At 40.6% G+C, this 26,023-nt stretch overlaps 1 protein-coding gene across 1 annotated transcript; it reads left to right on the top strand.

Moving 5' to 3' along the window:
• The first annotated feature begins 3,473 nt into the window (after positions 1-3,473).
• On the top strand, positions 3,474-23,975 carry gpr37b (G protein-coupled receptor 37b). The gene is made up of 2 exons (XM_084910088.1): positions 3,474-5,287; positions 18,185-23,975. Exons 1-2 carry the CDS (start codon positions 4,226-4,228, stop codon positions 19,001-19,003), a joined length of 1,881 nt encoding a protein of 626 aa, XP_084766214.1. The 5' UTR covers positions 3,474-4,225; the 3' UTR covers positions 19,004-23,975.
• The last annotated feature ends 2,048 nt before the right edge of the window (positions 23,976-26,023 follow it).

A 26,023-nucleotide genomic window follows, 5' to 3' on the forward strand; every position in this document is an offset into this window, starting at 1 on the left:
TTTACATTTGTATGTGAGCGGATTTTGTAATTAACTCCATGAAATCTTCATGGCCCTCGCATGTTCGTCTGACTGACTTCATGCCCTACTAAACTCCAGACTCCCCTCTGTGCATGAGTGCATGGCTCCCGCTGCTAATGTGCGCACTGAAGCCTTCATTTGTATTTCATGTGTGTACAGGCACGCTGTGTGCCCTTTAATGTCCCTCTGCGTCTGAACCATTGATCGTTTCCATGCATGACTACATCTGTGAGAGAACCTCTCGTCTTTATCTCCACCCACACACGGCATCTTGCGGAGTCTCCGTGGACCACATGCACAGCAGATATGAAGCGTTGCTTTCCAGCTTATTAAAATAGTTGTGACGTTGTGGTGTTCTCAAGGTCGCGCACACTGCTTAATTTGAAGTATTTAACTCGTGAAGCCTGACAGATGCTGAGCATTTACTGTGTTATTAACTTTGTGCACATTTTAACTGAAAATGCTTCAATTAATGCTAATAAACCCATGTGTTAAAAAGCGAATAAGAAATCCTGTCTTCCTCTTCACTGCATGTCTTTGAGCAAACCGCATTACTCCCAACTGATTTAATACGGTATAATATTTGACTCACTTTTGCTACATGGATTATTAAACAACCAAAACTTTTTTTTTAATAAATCCAACTCAATGTCAAATGAGGACTCTGGCATCAGCAACTCAAGTGATCAATCCTGAGCATTCTACCCCCCGAGTGAAACTTGGACGAGTGTGCGATTATGTGTGCGTGCATGCTCCCCTGGATGGAATTGGCTCCACTCACCTATTTGATGTAGAAGGTCACCTGCTAGAGTCCGCTGTGTTTGCCAATTTGCTTTCCACTCTCTCAGATCCTCTCGAAAACAACATATGTTTTTTGGGGAAAACACAAACAGAGAGTAAGCATGACTGTAGATATGTAAATATCAGAACCATATGCTTGTTTGGGAACTGGACAACACCGGTTCCGAAAAAAGTTGGGAAGCTGTGTAAAATGTAAATAAAAAACAGGATGCAATGATTTGCAAACCTCATCAATCCATATTTTATTCACAATAGAACAGAGAAAACATATCAAAGGAAAAAGAGAAAAATGAGGCCAAATTAGTTGGGACTGCAATCACTGTATTGTGGTTTTATTTAAATTTTACACACCATCTTAACTTTTTGGGGGTAGTACATTTGCACACACTTTCTTATCTAAAATCTCTAAATGTGCCATTTATTTCCATGCTCACATATGTGTGTGTACTCATATGTGAGCATTCTTAAGTTTGCCCATGTGTTCTGCATCTTTCACTTTTCCTACAAGGCTGCAATATGCAGTCAGTGTCTGCAGCAGGGTGAGTCCATTAACAGTACTTAGGGTACTTGAGACATAATAGGCTCATTTCATTTACCTCTAAAGTCTCTTGAATTATTGACTGAGCTAGTGGACATGCTTAATGAAAGGTCATGCTTTTGTGCACGTGTTTGTTTATCAGGGTGTATTTACTTGCCATAGCCGCATAACCCTCAATATTCTGTGACAGACATTTTTTTAAATCAGAAATTGTGATCAAACCCTGAATATAAAAGATGGACGTAGCCAGCATGACGTCACACGTTGGTTTGTCAGCTCCCCTTCTGAAGCCTTAGATATGAGCCATCAGCATCTTTGAAACAAAAAGCAAGAAAAAAAAGCACGATTGTGATAGAGAAATTAAGGAAAGCATACTGTAGAAGCTAGTCATTTATCTTCTAATTAAATATGTGCATAATTTACAACATAAACATTATGCAGCAATAAATAAGATATGTATGTAGTGACCATGAACTCATTAGGTAAATGATTACTGAGGTAAACTTTTTTGTTTTCATTGATTTTATCCATTTAACTAGTGGAGTCGCCCCCTGTTTGCCATCAGAAAGATTCCTACTTTTGCCTTTTTTGGTTTGGTTTCACTCAACAACACTGTTATATGACCACAAACATTTCAGATTACTATAAAAACAGGTATTTTCTCGTTATCATTTGAAAGGTTTATCCGTTAGCCTATTTTTAATGATTTAAACTGGGTTTCCATTACTTGCAACAACTTGCTAATTATTAGAGATGGGTGATTAAAATATCGTTAGTATCGATACCAGAGTTGGTATCGGTATCACATCGATACTAGTTTGATAGGTTTAATACTTTATTTCAATCCTCAAAGATCAGTATGTAGCTTACTTAACTGTGTTAAATAAACGACTTTTTGGAAATGAAAAAATATACCGCAAACATTTATGTATTTTATTTATAGCCTGTTAATAGCCATTAAGATATTTACATTTATTTATAACCATTGAAACAACAGCACTGCCCCAAAGTGATTTAGAGACAGACACATTCACATTCCAACGCTCCACCAAATCAATTTCAAAATACATGAAAAGATGAAAGGTGTGCTTTGCTGTATCGACTAATTATTGCAGAAATTCAAAAGCGATTTAGTTGTCATTAAAATGTGTTCAGAATTTGCAAACTAATGATGATCCTTTGAAATCATGAGGTATTGGTATAGCACAAGTATACTAAGGGGTTTTCCCTACATTTTATATGTATTTTCTCCCAAAAAATGATGCTGCAGAAGCATACTGCAGCTCATAATTACACTGATTTTGGAGTCACTGCTCTTTATACCTGTTATGGTCACAATAGCAGTTTAAGTAGTTAACTCAAAATGAAGAAATTGCAAGAGAAGACAGACATATAAGAACAGTCAAGTCGAAGTGGAATTAGAGTGCACAGCAAGTGGTCTCAAGAAATGTTCCATTAATTAACACTGCAATCCACGAGGGAAACGTTTCCTCTCGGTTAAGCCACTTCTTACAATATCCGAGTGTTTGGAGTGCTTCTTAAAGCTTCTGAGTAAAGCTTAGGGTCAGAGTCAAATATCATTTTAAAGGTATATTGAATGATTTGTGGTACAGTCGTAAAACAAGTCGCAATCAATCTTTACTGTATATATTGCCCACAGTGATCCGTTCAGGCTTTAGATGAAAGTGAAGTTTGCAGCCCGGTGCGCTAAAATTGTGAAGGTTGAATCCGAATGACCCAACGGGCCAAGGTGGAGAGGTGACGATACTGACTGTGAGAGCTGCTTTTAGTGGGTAGCAACTTTTACAAGTGAAATTATTTAAAGCATGAATCATTAATCTTCATGAAGTAGTAGGCCGAGTCTGAAAGTGTTTCTTTTTTAACATAACTAAAAGATGCCTCGGGGAGGCGCTTCAGATAAATTGAGCTGGGCGGATCAAATCAAGATATCTTAGATGAAAGAGATTTTTCTCTAAAAGTTGCTTTTCTTCTTGAAATAAGTATAGATATTTTACCCAGCGGCAATTTGCTTCCTATTTGAGTCTAAACAAATTAGACTGGAAGGCATCTACTTAAATGCGCGTTGATATCACAGCGCCGCCTATGCGTAAAAATTAAAAACTGGGAAATATATTTATTAGCACGTCTTGTCGGGCGTGGCAGGCTTCTCTGCCGGGGGGTTGCTGTAACCGTAGCCTGCTCCGGGGCTGCTAGATGCTCCATGATGGATGGAGAATGACAGATCGGGGTTAGCCGCCAGGGGAGTGCATTTTTCTTCCAGCGCACGGTCCTACCCAAGGAGAAAGCGAAGAAGGAAAGATACTGGACGCAAAGGAGGAAAGGAAGAGATACAGAGAGAGAAGAGACCGATTTCTACCCCTCCTCTTTCCTTCTCTCTCTCTTCTCTACTCCCGTGCATCACAGCCTGGTGGGCTTTACCCGGACTGCACCGCATTGACGCTGCTGCTGCCGACCCAACCCAATGAATTAACATCATACACATACTCGCAGAGGAGCTGGGTTTTCGCACAGCTGGAAACTGGATGCTGTGCTGATTTGTGCGTGCATATGCAACAATTCCCTCTCTCTGGATCCGGACACTGACTCGCTGTCCTGCTAATGCCAAGACTTTGAAAACGAGGAGGAGGGGGCGTTTTGGAGATTATTGCAGCTGCAGTGCAAATAGTGCAGAAGAAGACACTGGGATACTTGCAAGTTTGCAGAGCGAATGTAACCCTGTGCTATTTATTGTACGGTTTCCAACATGGGTGTTGACTAAAAAGAAGATTATCCCCCGAGCTCCATAGAGGTGTGATGATCATGCACTCGTGAAGATTTAAACTGCGCTCAGTAATTTCCTGGATCATGCAGATTCTGCCGCCTAGGACGTTATTCGTGTTACTGGCCCATATACATGTATTGCTATCTTTGAGAAATAATGGAGGAGTTCGGATTAAAGATGAGAGCAACAGCAGTGCGTACTCTGGCAAGACTTTCCAGGGGTCTCTCCGGGAGAGTCATCAAAACAAAGCCCGGGACCGTGCTCTCTTGCCCGAGTACGCCACAGGTGCGTCTTCGGCAGAGCTGCAGGCACAGCGGGCAATTATCAGAGGGAACCTTAACTCCACTCACCCCTGGAAGAGGGTAATTGCAGAAGAAATTCGGCGAAATGGACACAGCAAACGCGACTACAATAGGACTCTGACACCCGTGGAGGATCCCAACGCCGTCTCACATTGGGACTCGACGCGCCACCATAATAGGAGGATAAAGTTGAATGGCGGGTTTAGTAGTACGGGGACGCCAGCAGGTGGACACTACAATGCGGCTAAGCCATCTTCAATGGGTTGGGGAGACGGAGGAGGGGGACCCGAGGAGGGCGAGAGGCACAAGAGAGGCACAAAAGATGAACAGAAGAAAGCGTGGAAGAGGGGGAGAAACCGGTTGAACAAAAGCTCTGTAGTTTTGGCTCAACCTCACGCGTCACCGTGGGAACCCATGCCCAAACCGGTGGCCCTCACCTCCACCGAACTGCCCTTTGACCTCTTCACCAGGAGGAGTGAGTTTTTCACTTTCCGAGAGGAGAACCCCTGGGACGCCACGCCGATCACCCCTCCCAGCTCGCAGGATTTCGAGAACGAGATCAAGAACCCCTTTTACCCAGTGACGAGTGAGACTTACGGCGCTTACGCGATCACGTGCGTCTCCGGGGTCATTTTCCTGGTGGGCATAGCGGGAAACATTGCCATCCTGTGCATCGTGTGCCAGAACTACTACATGAAGAGTATCTCCAACTCTCTGCTGGCAAATTTAGCTGTGTGGGATTTTGTGCTCATCTTCTTCTGCCTGCCCATGGTGGTGTTCCACGAACTGACGAAGTCCTGGCTGCTGGGAGAATTTGCCTGCAAAGTGGTGCCCTATGTGGAGGTAAGTCTGCCCAGCTTTCATTTGTGTCTTTTTCCTGCTTTAAATTTCTCACATGCGTAGGTGAAATGTTTTGAATTGATCCCTTCAGTGATATCAGATGATGAAGGGGCTCAGTCAATGTCATTTAGGTGTCATGCTCTTCGTTGCCTGCCTATATAGAGATTTAATTTAAGAGTTTGGTTTCACTTTCAAAGCACTAACAGACCTGAAAGTACACACAGTCACAGGATGACACCTCACCCAATAACAAGGCAATCTGTTTGGCACTTGTGCACCTGCTGCAACTGGAGAGGAATCTCACTTAGCCCTGGAGGCATCAAACACACAAACAAGCACAGATACGCACCAGCATGTTTGACAACCACTCGCTATCTGCCATTTACTTTGGCTCATACACCACTGCTTTCATCATACATACACCTGAGGAAGGCATTGCACACGCACATATACTCAGTCAGCCTCTTTCCTTGCCTTTTTTGTACCCTCCCCTTCCCACACACCAGCATTCATAAGCAGTAGTAGTATGCTGATACCTTTCCTTTGTGTTTTTACTGCAATTACACCAGTCTCAGATTCACCCACAAGCGCAATGTCTTTTGTGTAAAACAGGGGATTCCAGCTCAGGCACAGCTTAAGCTTGTTTTGAATGGCTGTTGGCATGACCCGCCTCAAGTGAACATGAAGGGGGGAGGTTACATATGTGTCTAAAGATGCTTGATTTGAAGACGGAGAAATTGTGGGCAACCCATCTGAGTCATGACTATGTAAGAATTATATTGTTTGCAGCCAAAGGTAGAAAGAAAGATAAGAGTAAATGTCAGATTGTGTAACTGGGCAAGAAGCCAGAGTCAGTGATCAGAATTTAACTTCAACTCCTCCCTCCAGATGCTACAGAGCCTGCAAACAGGAAGAGCTGTTATCTAATAATATCTTACCAGCCATACAGCAAAAACCTGTTGAGATGTTAAAGATACCTATGCCTGACGTATAATCTACACTAAGGTTTGGTTGAAAGGCCATCTGTTCAGGCCATTGAAACGGTGTCCCTTTATGTCTAAATTTGGTTTAAAAGTGAAGGTCACTCTTTTTCAACAACTCTACAAACTCCTCACATAATTGGCAGATTTAAACCTAGACTCCTTTGTAGTGACACCACTAAAAAAGTCCTCTTTCCTTCCTAAACTTTCACTTTTAAACAAAAAATAAGCCCTAAGAAGATAAATTTTCACCTTTTACATTTAAACCAAATGTATAGATAGAGGGGTTGCTTTTTTAAAGTGGTCAGATTTAGCCCAGGAAGATATGTTCATGGTCTTGTGGTGCTTGTCAGGTATTGGTATTGGTGAATCTTATATTAGCTTTCTGAAGAGTTTCCGTTGCTTTCATGAAGTTTCCATGCAACTGTAATTGTAAGGGTGTTGAGACAGAGCTGAAGGCCAATTTCTAGGGCAATGCTCGAGTGTACAATGGGCTTCTAAATCCAAGACCAGTCGGTGCTTTTTCTTCATTTTAACTCAATTGTCAGCTTATGGTCACATATGCTCACTGGCTATTATTTGTTCAGTGAAGTTATAAAGGTAAAGGTCCACTCACACTTTCCTAGAGTCTGACTGATGAAATTTTTAAAGCTGATACCGATATTTGGTGATTTAAAAAATCCGATATTTTGATATATCAGCTGGTATTTCATTTTTTTCATATTCAGACACACAAACATAAGCAGATTTTTTAAAGTCCTTTATAAGATAATATGATAGTGGAGTTTAAAAAACCTGTGAGTCTGCAGAGTGCTCCTTGGTGGAAAAACTTGCAATTTCAACACTCAAAACATAATACCATATTGTAAATACTATTATATTGTTTTATTTACTGTGCTAAGTGCCTTCTTTTTACTTTCTATTTTATACTTTTACTACATTTACTATGGTTATTATGTTACTGTGCTGCTTCTTGTATTATTGCTGCTGGCCTCTGTGAACTACCAAACAAATTTCATTGTATAACTACAATGACAATAAAGTTCTTTATCTTTATCTTATCTCATCTATAATAATAAATGCCGATACCAGTATATATCAGCAAAAGGCTAATATAGGCTGATGTATCGGTCAGGCTCTGCACTTTACTAGGCCTACATTTTTTGCAGAAGCTGCAAAAAAATGATCAATAATAAGTAGAGATTATATTTAGCATTGCATACTTACTCTTTAGTGTATAATAACATCCTCATATTTAGTATCAGTCCACTGTGCACCGTGTTGCAAACACCTTGTGACTGCATATGTTTTAATTATTGGGGGATCAAAGAGAAACAGGCCCCCTACCTGTATTATTGCATATGAACTTCCCAGGGACCACGGGATAATATTTAATAACCTGACTAACACACATCCACCGCACAGACCAAATGGTTATTTTTAATACGGAATATGTTGTTGTGAAGTAGCTGTACACACCTGTCTCCATGTGTTTATTGCTTCATTTCAAGATGTGTTTTAATATACTTATGTATCAGGACATGTGCACAGGGCGCTGTCTGTGTTCCGTGTGTGTATTTGTGCATGCATGTATCAAACAGGCTGTGAGTAATGCAGCCCAGGGCTCAATCTTTCCCGGTGGAACATTCAGCGAAACACACACACTCACCCTATGGAGTGACTTCTTTCTTCACTTAACCCAAATTGAGTCACAGGGGATATTATCATTTGAAATAAGGACACTCTCAGTCACACTTAGCCTGCATAAATACACAACACAGACAGACACAGAACCCGATTCAGGTATGTATTCAAATCAGGAGATTCTATAGATAATGCATGAGTGTCTGTGCAAAGAGAGGAGCCTCCCGTGGAGCTGCTTTAAGTAAATCTTGTTTTATTCAGTGCTTAGTCGAGTGTGGAATTTCTAAACCTCAAAGAGAAAGCAATTTTGGTGTGAGATGTGAGCAAACACGGCGGGAAATCCTGCACAAAATAAAAATGTGAGCCAGTCTGCCAGCCCACATCATTTCAGATACAGTGCCTGCACACTGCCCCTCTTGGCAGTAAGGGGACAGAGCCCCAAAAAAAGGCAAAACTAATGGACAATAATTGGGTCTTTGCACCTGGCAGTTTATTAGAATAAGACCTGAAACTAGAGTAAAATAACAAATAAATAGAGCAGTAAGCATTGTATAAGCCAGAAGGAAAAAGAAGTCATTTGTCAAGGTTGATTTAAAGCTATGCTTTTGTAAAAGAGTGATTTATATACATCTTATTAACCCCAATTAAAGAAATGCTTGTAAATCATTACAGAAAAAGGCATCTGAGATATTACAATGTCACAGAAACATTGATTGAATGTCCATCTTTTTCTGATAATATTGTGTTACTTTTTAGCATTAGGCACATGGTTTGTTGGACAAAATTCAACCAAAATGCAAAGTCCTGCTAACTGAATCTTACACAAAATTTGTACACATTTAAGCAGTCATGCAAGTATTGTACAACTGAACCCATATGCAACAGCCTAATGACTTCTCCCATTAGTACACAGATAGATGATTGGCAATCATCATCATGGGATATACATCTCCCTAAAGATGCATTGTAATTAGTGTTATATTGGCAATCTCAATACTAGTGTAGCCATATAGCATCTGCTTAGAGCCATTAGAACCTGAACTGATTATATTTGTTATGTACAACTTGTGCTTTTATTTACTATATACATTTCTAAGTGTTTTTATGTGAGAACTTTGAGTGTGACAACAGTAACAGGACTTTAGCTCATAAAAAAAGAATCCTCTTTGATCCGTCTGTTTATTGCCTGTCTCTACTGCCGTTCATCCAACCTGTTTTCAGTCATTCATATTTTGACTAAAACTGATTCTCTGACTATCATGAATTTCCTAACTTTTGGGATACATTAAGTATGTTCTAGCTTATCTAATTCATTGAAAGTTCCTTCTTTCTAACTCTAAGCAGAGTATATAAAAATCTATAAGGCCAATATCATCCTTCAGTTTAGGCTTAGTTTAGTTTGTGCCTTGTGTATTTGGCCTTGTTGGTATTTTCTGTAGTCGGGGCTTCAGCAGGCAGACATAGTGAAATAGACCGTCAAAGCCGAGCAGGAAAGAGGCTAGAGGAAAAGAGAGTGCAAGAGAAAGCTTGAGTATGAGGAGAGAGTGAACAGGGCTGCACGGACCCACCGAGGGCCACAATGCACAGTGTCGAAATTGGCGATAATGGCAGGACATACATCAGCTTGACATATACACACTCACCGTGCACAGACTGAGGCGCAGACCCTCAGGTAACTGAATTAGAATTTGGTCTGCTCTTTATGTCTGCTGTATGAAGTACAGTAGTGGAATATAGGAAGGAATATAAAGTCAGTTGCAATTATGATTTTCTTTCTAAAGAAAGAATCCAAAATGATAGCCTTGCTAGTGAAATCAAAAATATTTATCTTCATTTACCATACCGTTATGTTTCGATCTTTAGAGGTCCACCAGAGGTCATGAAATGAGAATCTCTTACTATTTACAGTTATATGTGTCCATGTCGGTTTAAAATCTAGGTAACCATCTAGCCTGTAGACACACACACACACACACACACACACACACACATTCACAAAGTCAGTAGGGTGTGGTGTTTCTCCATATGGGTGGGATGTCCTTCTCCCTACTGATCACTGCCTGCGGCTGTTCTCCCCCCTCTCCTCTCCGCATCAGCTATCTGTGATTAGAAACAAGCCTTGGGACATGCACACTCACATACACTTAGAGACAGAATGAATATTACATTAATATTAACTGAAATGCAGATGTACACTTACAACGCGTAGACACTGACAAGCACAAATTAAGTACACAAACACAAACTAGATCTCGCGCCCTTTGCATTCTCAGCCTGTCAGGCATGCGAGTAATTGTTAATTGGAGTATACGTATTTGAATTATTCAGAGTATGTGATTAGCAGCTCTTCATTATGCATGATGGTGAGTCCATTCAGCCAGCTCTTTGTCCATGGATGAGTAGATTTGGTGTTTTGTATGTTCAGACAAGTTCAAATAACAGCATGAAGCAAAGATCGGGGTTGCCGTTAGACGCAGTTGCCTAAATTGGTAATTACTCATGTAAATGAAATATTCATTGGGTGATTATCATTATGAATTATGTGGAGTGAAAACAAGCAGCATATCAGCTTTACATCAACATAGAATAGGTCAGCACAAAATCAGGCTTCATAGAATAGAATAGAACATGAAAGCTGTTCTGTTTTGTATTGCTTTCAGTGTAACACTTCCAGGCAGGAATCAATGACCTGGAACAGGACTTTTCCAGCCGCCACTGTAGAATGAGAGCATTCTTTTTTTTTTCTTTTTTTGCATCCAGGGTAAATCTGCCACACGTCAGGATATAATTCAATGAAAGAGAAATTTATTGTCTGGAAGAAACAGACAGGAAAAAAAAGAAAGCAATGACATAGAGCACTGTTGCTCTTAATGTAATTAAAAAAAATACAAAGCAGCCCATTAAGTACTCATTCCCGTTCTTTGTGCATGTGTAATGCACAATGTAGTGTATTGCACATACACACTTTTTATATATTTGTTTCTGAAGCTTTTGAACACGTGTTCTTTCATCACAAGAGCAAAATCGTGTAAGCCACAACTACTGAGCAACGTCATCCACAGAGGAGAGCTTTGGAAACATAAATGGACCACATGTTTTTTTGTTGTTGTTTTTTTAATAAACCATTGGAAGTATGTTTTTTTTATTCTGTTTTTAAAGATTACTTTATTGAAACTGAGATTACCAGTACCAGTCATACAGTCTGTAGGAAATGGCAGTAGAGGGCATTGGAGGATGGGCTGCTGTCCTCCTTAATGCAGGGCCTTTTACATCAAATTAATGCCTTATTTTTCCACGCTAATGTGCTATTATTCAAAACATGTCTCTGCAACAACCAGAAATGCCATTGCAATATTTCAGTGATAATTTGCAAAATGAACTGCTCCCTCTCCACCACTCTGTTTTACATAAGCGTAGTGTATTAGAAAAAACATAACATGCTAATTGCTCGCTACTTTTAAAAGGATGACTTAAACACAGTAAGAAATAATTATCTTTGTTAATATTTCCTCTTTTTTTCTAAATGAAGAAGTGACTAGTTACTTGTCTTTTTCAACACAAACAGTTAGCTTGTTTTAACATCAACTCTATAGCAGAACACCACTGAGTAGCAGCTTGGGAGCTCCAGCAGAGCCTTACTGCCTCAGCTGACTACGGCAGCCTGCAGCACCCAATGTGCTGCTGAACTCCATTTACCCAAGATGGATTTCAACATGAATAGTGGACTCCTGCAGCATTCTCAGTGCTGAATATCATGGACGATGTTTGAATTTCTGTTGAAATAACTTCTACCCTTAATAAAGAATAAGTAGACGTCCAGCCTTTAGTTGCACTATATGGACAGAAGTACTGGAACATCTGCAAGTTAAATCTACAGGAGGTACTCTATTGAAACCCATACCATAAAGTTTTCAGTGCACACATTTATCATTCCTGATGAATCCTGATGATTTATTGTCGTCACCCCCACCGGGCAGCTGGGGAGTGGCGTGACAGCACGACCACGCTGGTCCTGACAGACTAGACAGTCATTAGAACAGCTTTGTAAATAATCTACTAATATGTAGTGTGTTGAATCCTATCAAAGACAAAAGAACTCATAACACCAATATTTTGTTTTTGGTATTATTTATTGCATTTCCTCCTCCAAACTGTGTTACCCCTTTGGTTTGAGAGGCTAGCAACACATTACCTGGTAACAGTAGCATCACCGGCCTCTGCCTGTGTGTTTACAATGATTTTGTCAAGTTAGGGCTAGTTAGGTTTTTTCCTATAATTCAATTCAGTTCAGTTTTATTTGTATATCGCCAGATCACAACAACAGTCAAGGCACTATAGTCCAAAGACGTGCATATTAGATGAAGTGATGATTCTACATTAGCATTACATTAGTGTGCCTGAATGATTGTCTGTCTCTTTTTATGTGCCCCGTGATAGGGTACACCCAACGCAAGTTACCAGTCTGTCTGCCAAAGTCAGCTGGGATAGCTTTCAGTCACCTATAACTTAAGAAAATGGATGGACTCACGGAAGATAACACAAAACAAGCAATAGATATTTAACAGCAGAAGCTATGCCCTTTTTTGTTTTGCTGGCATGAGCAGGTCCACAAGGTTGGATTTTGCTCTCTGTCTGCTATTACCCTCCATATACATCAACCATATAGAAAGATAATTTCAAAAATTCAGCATAAACATGGGCATGAGCAGAGGACCTGCCTTCTAACCCTGATCTATCCGCTGTCTCTGTTGCTCATGCAGCCCACCTGATGGATGGTTGCTGTCATTGGCAGGGTCTCTCTGGTTAGAGTTATGGTCTTCTGGAGCCTGCACTGGGTCACACACTCCTGTAAGAGAAAAGCAATGCAGCTGGAATAACCCTTTGTCTCCCTGGCTCATTACTACCAGACTGGTTGTCTATGTGTGTGGTTGTGTTTGCGCATTGTTGTGTTTTGACATTAGCCCATTCATCACTTGATAACACCCATTACCCTTTGACAGTGGCTGTAGTCACAGTATGGCCCCAAATGCTCCACCAGTCCTTGTTAAGAGCCAATTAATAACTTGAGCCTTTGTACCACCAGCTCACAAGACCTTTAATCAGCAACTTAATGGGCCGTTATTAAAAAACAGCACCAGGGGAAAATGTCTTTCTCACCTGCTGTGCAGATGGACTGCCAGAATTTTAAAAACACGTGTTGTAGATGAAAGGCCTTTTCATGGCTTTGTTTTTTTTTTCTGAGCTCTTGAAGTCCAAGGTTGAGAAGCAATTCATGATATAAAGTGGAAAAACTGCATTGACCTCTTTTGCAAATTGTCTATCATCAGGTGGTAACAGGTGGTTTTGATATTATTTGATATTTGGTATTATTTGGTAGGAAGCGGTTCCAATCACAGAACTAAAGGGAATCATAAAGTCAATTTTTGTTCCTATTATTAAATACAGTTGTGGCCAGAAGTCTACATACTCCCATCGTGTGCATTAAAATGCTAATTTGGGGCTTTTAATAATTTCTTTGAACTGCTCTTTTCCAGGGTGAAGATGGTTCAGCATGCATCTTTAATGACTTACACAATAAGAATAGAATGTATATATGGTTCCTGGGTTGTTCCTGATTATCCTAAATTTTGTCTCATTTGAGGTTGACAGTTTGTGCAAAGTGGTTAAACATCTGTAACTTGTACTTGCCTACAATTGTTTGAACTATAATCTTGGAATCTCCAATTATTTATAAATGTATCTAAGAAACTTTTTCAACTTGTGATTTGTCCTTCTTAGATCTTTATTGAGTTCCTCTGCTTGACTGATACTCGGTATCGGAAAGAAAAGAAAGAAAATAACTATGATTCTAAAAATCTCAAGCTATTCCTTTAGAAAGAGACAGGAGGTATAAAATCAACAGGAGTGTACATATATTATTTATTTGGGGGTTTTTGGATCAGAGCATTACTGTTGCAGGATTTCTGTCCCTGAAGCTAACAGACCTGTTGTCTTGCCTGCAGGTAAACTGAACATGACAAGGTCAATGCTGCTGGTTGGGATAAATGCCACATTAACATTGTTAATCATTCTGAGGATGTCGTGGGTTATTTCTTTCTTTCTGTCACTCAGTGAGTTAGACTCACTGACGTGTTTCTCTGCTATTGTTCAGCTCTCATTCTCTCTCTTTCCCTTTCATTCTCTGACTCCCTCTTTACTTTCCATTCCTCTTCTGCCTCTATTTCTCATTCTCTCATTTGCATTTCCCCCTTCCACAAACACACTGACAGCTTCACCCCCCCCCCCCCCCCCCCCCGCCCCCCCAAACCCTCCACCCCCACCCGCCCTGACTGTTGGACTCTCTCTCTCTCTCTCATCTCCCCTCCAGTACAAAGCTATGCTTGTTCATCTTGCCCTTGCTCTCCGCCCTGACATGCTGATCAAAGCTCGGTTGCCTTTAAAACCAATTTCAGGCCTGTTGTTCTATTTATGAAATATTCAGCATTTGCAACTACCTGTTCTTGTGTATGGGATGGATATTTGTGTCTGTCAGAAGTGGGTCAGACACAGAGACTAATATGATGTTTCACAATAATAAAGGTAGAAAAAAATGGAGAAAAACACTGGTTTAAACAGCAGGTTGGTGAGCTCAAAGCCAGAGGTGTGCGCCTGAGATGACCAATTAGGAATATACCATCTCACAGACTTCTGAAACTGAGCATTTAGATGGGTCTGAAGTCTGAACTTTTGGCCTCTGGCTATGTTTAATATGGGCATCCACCACTGTAACCAGTATATGACAGAAAGAAAAAAGAAAAATAATCTATACAACATATTCAAATGTTAAATGCAATAAGCTATTATTTGAGTGCAAGAACACCTGTTTGTTCTACAGGGTGGGCCATTTATATGGATACACCGTAATAAAATGGGAATGGTTGGTGATATCAAAGTCCTGTTTGTGGCACATTAGTATATGTGAGGGGCCAAACTCCTCAAGATGGGCGGTGACCATGGTGGCCATTTAGAAGTCGGCCATCTTGGATACAACTTTTGTTTTTTCAATGGGTAGAGGGCCATGTGACACATCAAACTTATTGGTAATGTGACAAGAAAAATAATGGCGTGCTTGGTTTCAACGTAACTTTATTCTTTCATGAGTTATTTACAAGTTTCTCTTTGTTCACAGCCATTGACATGTTGAAGAGGTTAACACGTGAGGAGCGAATCGAAATTGTGTTGATATCTGGTGAACGCAGTAACCGGGTAATTGCTGCAGATTTCAATGCAAGACACCCTACGAGACCACCCATCTCCCATGCTACAGTTAGCAAACTGCTTGCTAAGTTTTGTGAAACTGGTTCAGTGTTGGATTTGCCAAAATGTGGACGCAAGAAAACTGTCACTAATGAAGAAACATCAGTGGCTGTCCTAGCTTCATTCAGCAAGGGCCCACAGCGTAGCACTCGCCGCATGTCACTGGAGAGTGGCATTAGTCGAACATCCCTTCGGCGGATATTAGCTACTCACAAATGGCACCCTTACAAACTCCAGCTACTGCAGCATCTCAACGAGGATGACCCAGATCGGCGCACAGAATTTGCAGAATGGGCAAAACAAAAATTGGAACAGGACCCTCAGTTCACGCAGAAGATTTTGTTCAGTGATGAGGCAAACTTTTATGTGAATGGTGAAGTTAACAAACAAAACCACCGCTATTGGTCTGACACTAACCCACATTGGATGGATCCCTCCAAGACTGTTGGAACAACAAAAGTGATGGTTTGGTGTGGTATATGGGGTACAACGAAACCTCAAGGCCACTGGATATTTGAAATTGCTACATGATGATGTGTTTCCCTCTTTATGCACTGAAGCTGGCACGTTCCCTGAGTTTTTCCAGCAAGATGGTGCACCACCACATTATGGGTGCCAGGTCCGAGCATTCCTAGATGAACAGTTTCCTGGAAAGTGGATTGGTCGTCGTGGGCCAGTTGAATGGCCCCCAAGGTCTCCCGATCTGACCCCCTTAGACTTTTATCTTTGGGGTCATCTGAAGGTAATTGTCTATGGTGTGAAGATATGAGATGTGCAGCACCTGAAACTACAGATACTGGATGCCTGTGCTGGAATTTTTCCTGCGGTGTTGCTATCAGTGTGTGAAGAGTGGGAGAAGAGGGTTGCATTGACAATCCAACACAATGGGCAGCACATTGAACACATGTTATAAGTGGTCAGAAACTTGTAAATAACTCATGAAAGAATAAAGTTACGTTGAAACCAAGCACACCATTGTTTTTCTTGTAACATTAACAATAAGTTTGATGTGTCACATGGCCCTCTTCCTATTGAAAAAACAAAAGTTGTATCCAAGATGGCTGACTTCTAAATGGCCACCATGGTCACCATCCATCTTGAGGAGTTTGCCCCCTCACATATACTAATGTGCCACAAACAGGACTTTGATATCACCAACCATTCCCATTTTATTACGGTGTATCCATATAAATGGCCCACCCTGTACATCAAACATCGTGTTTTATGCCTAACATGCATCCCTGCATAGTATGTACACACAAGAGTGCAGTAGGGCAATAGCAGAACGCAATTTCAGTAAGTGGCATCCACAGTGACGCATGAATCAAGCGAGCAGAGTCGCTCTGTGCCTGTACTGCAGCAACATTTGAAGGGTGTGCTTTTTTATTTTTTGCATTTTGTTCATGCTGTAGATGAACAGCATGGGGCTGTCAAATCCTGCTTAAATTTCACTGCTATAACAGCTCCAGACTGACGCTCATCTCCATTACAAGAAGCAGACAGTTGTGCTGTATAAAAACTTGCAGGACTAAGTGTAAGATGACATCTGCCAAGTGCGCTCAAAATTTGACAAACCAAACCAACTAATGGATTAATCTGTTCAGAGTTTGACAAGAAATCATACACAAGATGCTCTAAAAGGAACATGTCTTTCACTACATCCTAAATACACTCAGAAACAAATCAGTGGCAGTTGCAATATTTTGGCACAACAAGTAATAAAACCTCCAGCTCCCAAATGCAGTCACATTCATCACAGCTACTGTTCAGAGAGCATACACCTCCCTCATGGTTACGACCCTTTATGAGCCTGCTTAGACCTCCATGTGTATCAGGGTCAGCGTGTGTGCGTGTTCCTGTTTGAACATCTATATCTATCCAGGAAGTATGTGTTTAGAACATTAAAGTCAGCTCAATGGGGCCATCTGGGAAGCTGGCTATTATAATTAAATTGGATATGAAGGGGCAGGAGTGGAAGCAGTGTTGTATGAGGAAGGACAGAGGGTCAGGGGATGTTTAGGCTGCACATGCTCCAGCTGCAGAGGACCATTTTGCAGGGTCCACACTGTGCCAAAACGATGGCTAATCCAACAGATGCTTTCAGGTGTTGGCGAAATTTGACAATTTGACAATTCTCATATCTAAAAGGCAGACGCAGTGCCAAATAATTAGCTGTTGTGTGCAGATTTTGAATGAGAAATGAACAGGAAAGCATAATATTTTTGGAAGTTTGCTAATTAGATTGTTATTAAACACTAGGTGTAAAGATTCTTTTGAACAAGTGACTCCAGCAACAACAGCTTTTTTCGAAATCCTCCCTTGATATGTAGGTGTGGTGTCTAACTGTCTGCTTTCAGTTCACACACACACACACACGCATCAAGGGATACTACAGTGTTAATCACAGCTTAGAGCCTTCCACTGTGCCTCTGCTGCCCCACTGCATGTAATTGTGCCACTGTCAGGTGTACCTAACAGCCGGTACCATTACACTTTGTCCTGCTGTCTTTCTATTGGTGGCGGCTGATTTTTTCAGCTGGTGAAAGTTGATGTGTTTGTGTGCGATGCAGAGAAACGCATTTGTTTACTCTACACGAAGCAGCCCTTCTTCAAGATTCTGAAATATAATTTCTCCATTTGAGATAATTTAGTATCTTTTCTTTGTTATGCTCGATAGCCTGGCAGCCGTGACTATAACTTTGCAGAGTGTCACAGGCGAATCAGAATTGAAAACAGATAAGCCCATCCGCCTGTTGAAATGACTTTAGATAATCACTTGTGTAAGGCCAGTGTTAGCACAAGCTCTTTTATCCTAATTTCCCCCTCATGCATTCTGTGCTGATGCACAATTTCAAGATATGAGCAACGCTCTTGAGGCAATGCATTTCAGTCAGCTAAGGCCTCTGGATATACGCAGTGTTACGTGTCATGTTAATTTCTGAATAATGTTTAAAGGGCTTCTCTTTGTCTGTTTGCTCAGGTGGCCTCCCTGGGTGTGACCACCTTCACCCTGTGTGCTCTGTGCATCGACCGCTTCCGTGCAGCCACCAATGTCCAGATGTACTACGAGATGATAGAGAACTGCACATCTACTACTGCCAAGCTAGCCGTCATCTGGATCGGCGCCCTCCTCTTGGCACTCCCGGAGCTCCTCATTCGACAGCTCGTGGCAGAGGACACGGGAATCCCAGATGAGCCCCCTGTGGAACGCTGCATTATCAGGATATCCACTTCACTGCCTGACATGCTCTATGTGCTGGGCCTGACGTACGAGGGTGCTCGGCTGTGGTGGTGCTTTGGCTGCTACTTTTGTCTCCCCACTCTCTTTACAATCGGGTGCTCATTAGTGACGGCGCGCAAGATTCGGCATGCAGAACAGGCCAGCGTGCGCAGCAACAAGAAGCAGATCCGGTTAGAGAGCCAGATGAACTGCACAGTCGTCGCGTTGGCGATCGTCTACGGCGCGTGCGTGGTGCCTGAGAACATCTGCAACATAGTTTCTGCCTACATGGCGGCCGGAGTTCCTGAGCATACCATGTCCGTGCTCCATCTCCTCTCCCAGCTGCTGCTCTTTTGTCGGGCCGCCGTGACGCCGGCACTGCTGCTCCTCTTGTGTCGTCCGCTAGGCAGGGCATTCCTGGACTGCTGCTGTTGCTGCTGCTGCTGTAACCACGCCCCCTCCTCAGCCACAGCGAGTGACGACAATGAACACGAGTGCACTACTGAGCTGGAGCTGTCGCCGTTCAGCACCATCCGCAGGGAGCTGAGTAACTACACACCTGCTGGGTCCAACTGCTAGACTGACATTACCATCAGGGAAGGTGATGTCACTAGCCTGATATCTGCCTGTGGCTAGTATTTCTCAAGACTCGGCTAGGAGAGATTTGCCTTACCTAGTCCACTTACATCTCTAAATGGGTGCATGAAGGAAGTTGGGTGCTCTAAATATGTTCATCCTGTTATTCAAGATCATCAACTTTACGATATTTGTATAACTGTTTTTCCAGGACATATAAGAAAAGGCAAAGTTGTCTTTCCATTCTTGCCATGGGGTGCTTCTAAAACTTGGTCAGTACTTATTTTTAGCAGTCCTGCCTGAAACCTTTAAGACTTACTCACTTCCCTTTTGTAGGCCTTGTTTAGCTAAATGTTTTGGGGCAGTTGTAATGACCTCCTAATCAGTTGAGGCCTGGTTCTTCACAAGTTAAAGAAATAATCTAATTTGGAGTATTTACACTGTAAATACGTCACAATAAGTAGGGTCTTTCAGTTGTTTGTGATAACAAATGTGGATTTGGCAACCACGAAACAAAAACACGTCCAAGAAAATAATCAATGCTAATCACCTCCCAAATATGTCATAGTTGAAATTATAGAGAATTAGCTAATTACTCATGAAGTGCACCTTGTATAGTAACTCAGACACAACATCTAAGCAGTATCACCTAAACATGTAGGCTCACACTGCCCATAAGAAGTACAGCTAAGTTTACAACCTACATCAGGTGTCAGTTTATGCTTCGTGTAACGGTGCACATATGGGAACAAGGCTTATGATAATTAAACTAGCAAAGGCCATCTCAGCAGTAATGGTAGTTTGCGAAAGGAAAACACAGGGAGGAGGTTGCACTGGAGAATCCAAATGTACACAGCCACACTTACATTGTATATTGAAAAATATCCGCTTGACTCGAGCGAAGCTGGGCTGGTCTCAGAGTACAACAAACACGGACGTGTGGGAGTGGACTAATTGAAATCAAATTAGCGTTGCATGAAGTGGAATGGGATTGAATGAAACAATGCAGACTCAATTGAATACGAATAGACCGGAAATTAATGGAACGTAACACCGTGAAATGTAACTGAAAGGGACAGACTCGGCACGAAGTGGACTGAGATAGAAGTATCTGCACTACACTGTTGTATGATGTTACGCCTTACACTTTGGGCTGTATATATACTGTACACTTTCTTTGGTGCTCTTATGATGAATGCGCTGTAAACAACAGATCCATAGGTTCGACTTAGAATCACAAGAAATTTAGCTGCATACTTTGTTTCAGGTCAAGAAGACGGATTACAGTTACCTGGGACTCTTGAATAATGTAAAAGATGAACAAAATCAACAAAGAGTATCACCGAGCTGCTTCATTCAGTTACTACCTTTATTCAGAGTGACACAACTAATAATATAGTGGCACTTTCTTTTACAGTGTAGCATTTACTGGTGTTTACAGATGAATCAAAATATTAGTTACTTAACACTGTACAGTTCGGTAGATACAATAAATAACTAGTGCACACATTTTATCATTGTTGTTTTATAACACATAACTAATTATGTAAGATATTAAAAAAGGCAATAATTTTCTGTCAATAATTCAAAACCATATAACACCATATTATTTAAAAAAAAAAAATAAGTGAAACATTGTAAATACTAGGGAACTGTTGTTGAAGCAAGTATACATTTGCACCAACAACTACAAAGGTCATAGTAAATACAAAGCAGCTCTTATTTTTGTTATTTATCCATCCATTCATCTTCATTCGCTTTATCCGGGGCCGGGTCGCGGGGGCAGCAGCCTAAGCCTTTTGTTATTTATTTACAGGTTATTTATTTACTATTTCTGAACTGTAAAACAAAGTGCTACTATTACCCTATGGCAGGACCAGGACTAACTGACCACTGGCTAAACCCCCTACCCTGATTGGTAATTGTCCAGTCATACTTCTGCATCTGTAAATAGACACATTTTGAGCTTTGGCAACAGATAAAAGATGGGTGTAGCTACTGTAGTATCACCTGTTGGTTTCTGAATGTTTCTGCCATCGTTACCTTGGTTGCAAAAATCCAGATGTGACAAAAAGGGCAGGTTTGAAACAGGAGGCTCACTGGGCTAATGACTTGTGATTGGCAGCTCATTAGCTAATGGTTGTGCAGTTTCATACCACAGATAACCCCCCATTTTTAAACATAGTATGACCAAGATAAAGAAAAATATCGGGTTAATTTTTCACTCAGTATCACTCAGAATGAGTGACTGAGCCCATAAATTCAACAGGAAAGTGTTACAGAGGTCAAGGCACACAGCTATTTTCCCCCACACTTTTGTAGGACCGTAAATTTGCTTTTTTGTATTCACAGATTTATCCCTCTGATGGCCTTCAGACAGGGTTTCAGCCATTTACGTATTAGCTTAATTGTTCTGATATGGAAGCTACGTCCATGTTTTATACTATTTATAGTCATGCTCATTATTTAAATGTACTTAAGATAATAAAAAAAAGATTTATTTGCCTGCAGTGTGTGTTGTTGGGTTCAGTCTTTTAGCAAGAGCAAGATCAGCTAATAGTTAGGACAGCAGTTTTTCATTAAAATGATCAGGAAGGAAGCTGAAGACAGCATTTTCAACCAATTAGTGCTACTTACAATAACATCTTAGTTAAGCTAGCTGAGCTAGCTAGCTGCACCAGTTTTAATCTGCTAATTACAGTAGCAGTTGTAAATGGTGAGCCCTGTTACCGTTTCCAACTTGTGATCCATTTGGTGTGACATTTTGTCACACTGGCTACCGTTTAACAGTAGTATACAACGAAAGATTGTAAAGAGACATATTTTAACCCAAACCATGAAATTTTCCTAAATTAGGGATGTTTGTGGCTAATTGACAGGTTGCTTAAACATATTATTAATATCTTTTTAATGAACAACGGCAGTTATATTAATAAAATGATGCATTTTGAGTGGAAGCTGTAAAGGAGGAAAGGGGAAAGTAAATAAATGACAGCCATGCTAACCTGCGCTGTCCTGCAACACTGCAAAAAGGTGCGGGGAGATAGTTGTATGTAAACCTTGTCAGAATAAACTGAAACTATAATCAAGCAACTGAAGCCAGATGTAACCATATGGAAGAAACCAAGTCTACTGCTGCTAGCGCTGCTAAGATTAGCCAACCTCAGCAAAGTAATCTGAGTGTGCATGGTGCACAGCTTAGGAACATTTAAAACATGATTTGATTAACGAGGAACGTCATTTTTATATATGATTTCTAAAACACATTAAATTTTTTTGTTTTTGGCTCACGTTCAACTTCATGTGCTCAGTTTAAATGTTTTTAAACATTAGTTGAATAGTCTAATAGGTAGCAAGTCAGTCACTAGAAATATCCCTATCCCAAACCTAAACTAACATAACTAACTACTTTGGCTCTTAAGCCTAACCAAGAATTTCTTTTAAATCTCCTATACAAGACACAAACCACAGTGTCCTGGATGGCTTGTAATGTGTTTTTATAGTTCAGACACACAGTGACATTTGCTCTCTGCCACCTTGTACAATCTCAGAGACGCCAGCAGCTTTGACAAAAAGTTAGTATTTATTGCCAGTAGAAGGTGAAAGCTTGGTAGCAGCTGGTTAAAGAAAATATGAGAAGCATGTTTATCTCTACCTCTGAAATCAAGAACTCAGTAAACATTTTGATGGTAAATGCCAGTATTGTTGCAAATGTAATGGGAACCACCAGTAACGTCACAACCGTAAGGAGGGCGGGGCCTAGCAACCAGTCAAATGAAGTGTCATGACCTCGAATACATTTTGCAGTTTCATTACTTGAGCTTTTAAGGAGAACCAATGAAATGTTTTTCACAGTGTGTAATTTCAAGTGTATTGTACTGTATATCCGTTTTCTTAATCCTACTAATCAGACCTGGGTCAAAACAAGGTTCGAACATCAATCTCATTTATTACTCCTGTCAAATTTATGAATGACTTAATACATAAAACCCTAAATATATGCTATATTATTGAAAGTGTATGCTGTAGAAGTTTAGAAGTTGGGATGGCATCCAGAGGGTGGGAGATGACCAAATAATGTTTGTATCTGTAAAACATCAAAAGTTCCATTTATTTAAATACTGAAAACTAACATTAACCTATGTGACCTGTGTGATGACCCAGGTGTGATGGTCATTGGTATACTGTATATTGCGATGACTTTTTTGCATACGACTGCACTGCCAAACACCTTCTCTTTCTCTCTGTCTGTCTTTTGTGCTCTTGTGGTAGTAGCACTCTATCTCTGGATGTCTCTTTCAGCATGGGGGCCAGTTTACTTTAAGCGCCATCACTACAGGAAGATGAATATTACTAGAAAATTTGAATCAGTTCAGGCCCTTTGCCTGTAATGAACAGTTTATGAGTTCCTAGGGATCCTGCCTGCAAATCAACACCCTGCAGCCTGTTTGAGAGTTTTTATTATTACATAACTATTATGTATTGTAGGTCAGTGTGTGACCCTTTTTTACGGCTTTCCACCATCCAGTTTTTCCCTTTCAAATCAATTTAAAAGCAAGTTGGAGCATGGTTTGTATCTCATTTAATGACTGAAAGTTCCCATTTATCTCCTGCTATCTGATGGCACTTAGATTTAAACTGGCTCCTAAACCTGACTCTCTTTTTTCTGCATATTTCTGGAAGTATAGCTCATAAGTGGCTCAGTGTGTAGTGATGTGGTTGAAACTTGATGAAGTGAGTCTTGTAAATCAGTCAGTGAGACGTTTATTCCGAAGTTTGTGAGTATCCTCTTCACTCTGAGCAAAACGTGTCTGTATTTGATACCTGAAAATGTAAGCACACAACCACTTTTGTCTCAAAGTCTAGTCACTTGTTTCTAATAGCTTTTTATATAGCCAAAAAAAAAAAACCTGTCCCTTTGTTTATCAAAGAACTTTATCTTGAGAACTATATTAAATTGCTAAATGTACTATTACAGTGGTGTTGATGTATTTTGTTTGTTTTCACAATAGCTGTGAGTGCTGGGAGAGATGTGAAAGCTATAACAAAGCAACAAAGGCTGAAAGGTCCTGTCATTTAATGCGTGTAAGATCAAAACACTGAATCCCCATAAAGCAACCTAATACATTCAGGATAAGAAGTATTATAAATTCCCCAGGGGCTTCAAGAGAGCCTTTTTTGACAGCTGAATTAACATTCTGTAATAATGCGTTCCCTTTAAAGTACATATTCTGACTCAGAGTATTACCAGCCAAAAGAAAAGCTTTTGAGTAAAATAAACTTATTTGCTTCCCCCAAGTTGCTCAGAAAATATACATGCATGATATGAGTTTTCAAAAATAAAGCGCAAATAATAATTTGCTTTTGATTAATTTCTTGAATGTTTCAGTTCCAGTGTACAAAATTTTGTATGTGCAGTTTGACACTGGATGGATGTTTTCACATGCATTTTAAACTTCAGTTTATGCTGTGTACATTCAAGGGGCACACTTTTGTGGCGTTTAGCTTGGAAGACATGGTCCAGTGCAGGACTGTCAAACATAAGGCCAGAGTTATCCCAGCAAGGACCACCAGAAGACGTTAGAAAATGTAAGGAGGACATAAATTTTGGTCTCTTAACTGTATTTTCATAAATTTTACAGCTTGTTGTACTGAATAAGACCTCCCCCACACTCATTCATACTATACCAAAGTAATGAAGGATGAAGATAATTTAATGAAAGAAAATGGGGGGTGGGTCTAAAATAAATATAACATTCTGTTTTATCATTACGGGATAGTTTGGGGTTATGAGCTATGAGAAACTTTTCTTTAATTGTACCCAATAATCTCTTAAAATTTAAGCCCAAAGAGTTGTGTTGACAGATTTCTTTCATTAACTATAGTAGCATTACTTTATTGTGTAGAGGAAACTGTGATGTACGCTCGAAACTTCACCTCATCTTCCTTATCTCCTAAGCCGTAAAATGACTGACACTGGCATGCAACTTGCCCAGATGACATTATGAAAATCACGGAAGATCTCATGTCCAGCATTTAAGACTTTAAAAGTTCTTCATCGAGTTAGCAAGACCAAAAGTTGTTGTTTTTTTAATTATGTTGTAATAAATAGCTGTTTGCAATGTTAAAACGGCATTCTTTTTTAAAGGTATAAAAAAGTTTGGTTGTTATATCACTGTTAATGACATGGAGAGGAAAGAGCTGAACGTGTGCTTAAGCCTCAGAACTTCAAATTTACAAAAGCTTGAGTTGCTGGAGTTTTATACATTTAAAGTAGAAATAGCCTAAAGCTGTAATCATACACACTCATTGCAGTTGTTGCGATAGCTGCAGACACCAAAGATAAATAGTTATTTTATTTTAGCATCAAAAATTGGAAGTTACACATACATCTCTATAGAGCATTGCATTCACGGTCTGATAAAATTCACTTGGACTCACATAGTCATGCATGCAGAGCACATTCACACATGCAGGTTCACCTCTATCAGACTTATATACCTGGATCTATCCTCCTTTGTATCGACAGTTTAGGCCAGTGTTGGTGGTGGTGTAGTGAAGTGGGGGATATTTTCTTGCGAGACTTTGGGCCCCTTGCTACAACTCAGCATTGCTGAAACACCACAGCCTACCTGAATATTGCTGTTGGCCATGCCCATCTTCTTGTGGCTGCTTCCAGCAGGATAATATGGCGTGTCACAAAGCTCAAATCATCTCAAACCGGCTTCTTGAACATAACAATGAGTTCAGTGTAACACTTTGGGATGTAGAGGAACAGGGAGTTTGCATTACGTATGTGTGTAGCTGACAAATCTGCATCAACTGCGTGATGCTGTCACATCTATGTTTCCAGCACTTTGCCATTCTATCTTTTGGCTCAGCAGTGGCAGAAGATGGACAATCCCTCGACTTAATCAGCTCTTCTCTTGCAAATGCACTGCCTCACCTCAGAGAGTTTTGGCTTCGGGCATGAATGGGCCCGGAGCCAACAGCTTAAATTGATATGGCAAAGGAGAGCCAAGG

Source organism: Perissodus microlepis, chromosome 17, assembly GCF_051167445.1.
Source record: "Perissodus microlepis isolate ML-2025 ecotype Zambia chromosome 17, ASM5116744v1, whole genome shotgun sequence".
NCBI classification, from domain to species: domain Eukaryota; kingdom Metazoa; phylum Chordata; class Actinopteri; order Cichliformes; family Cichlidae; genus Perissodus; species Perissodus microlepis.

What these genes read in the sequence shown, in the direction of transcription:
- gpr37b (XM_084910088.1), top strand. Translation starts at nt 4,226, where the DNA reads ATGCAGATTCTGCCGCCTAGGACGTTATTCGTGTTACTGGCCCATATA. An exon ending in AAGTGGTGCCCTATGTGGAG is followed by an intron (nt 5,288 to 18,184) that starts GTAAGTCTGCCC and finishes CTGTTTGCTCAG; the next exon opens with GTGGCCTCCCTGGGTGTGAC.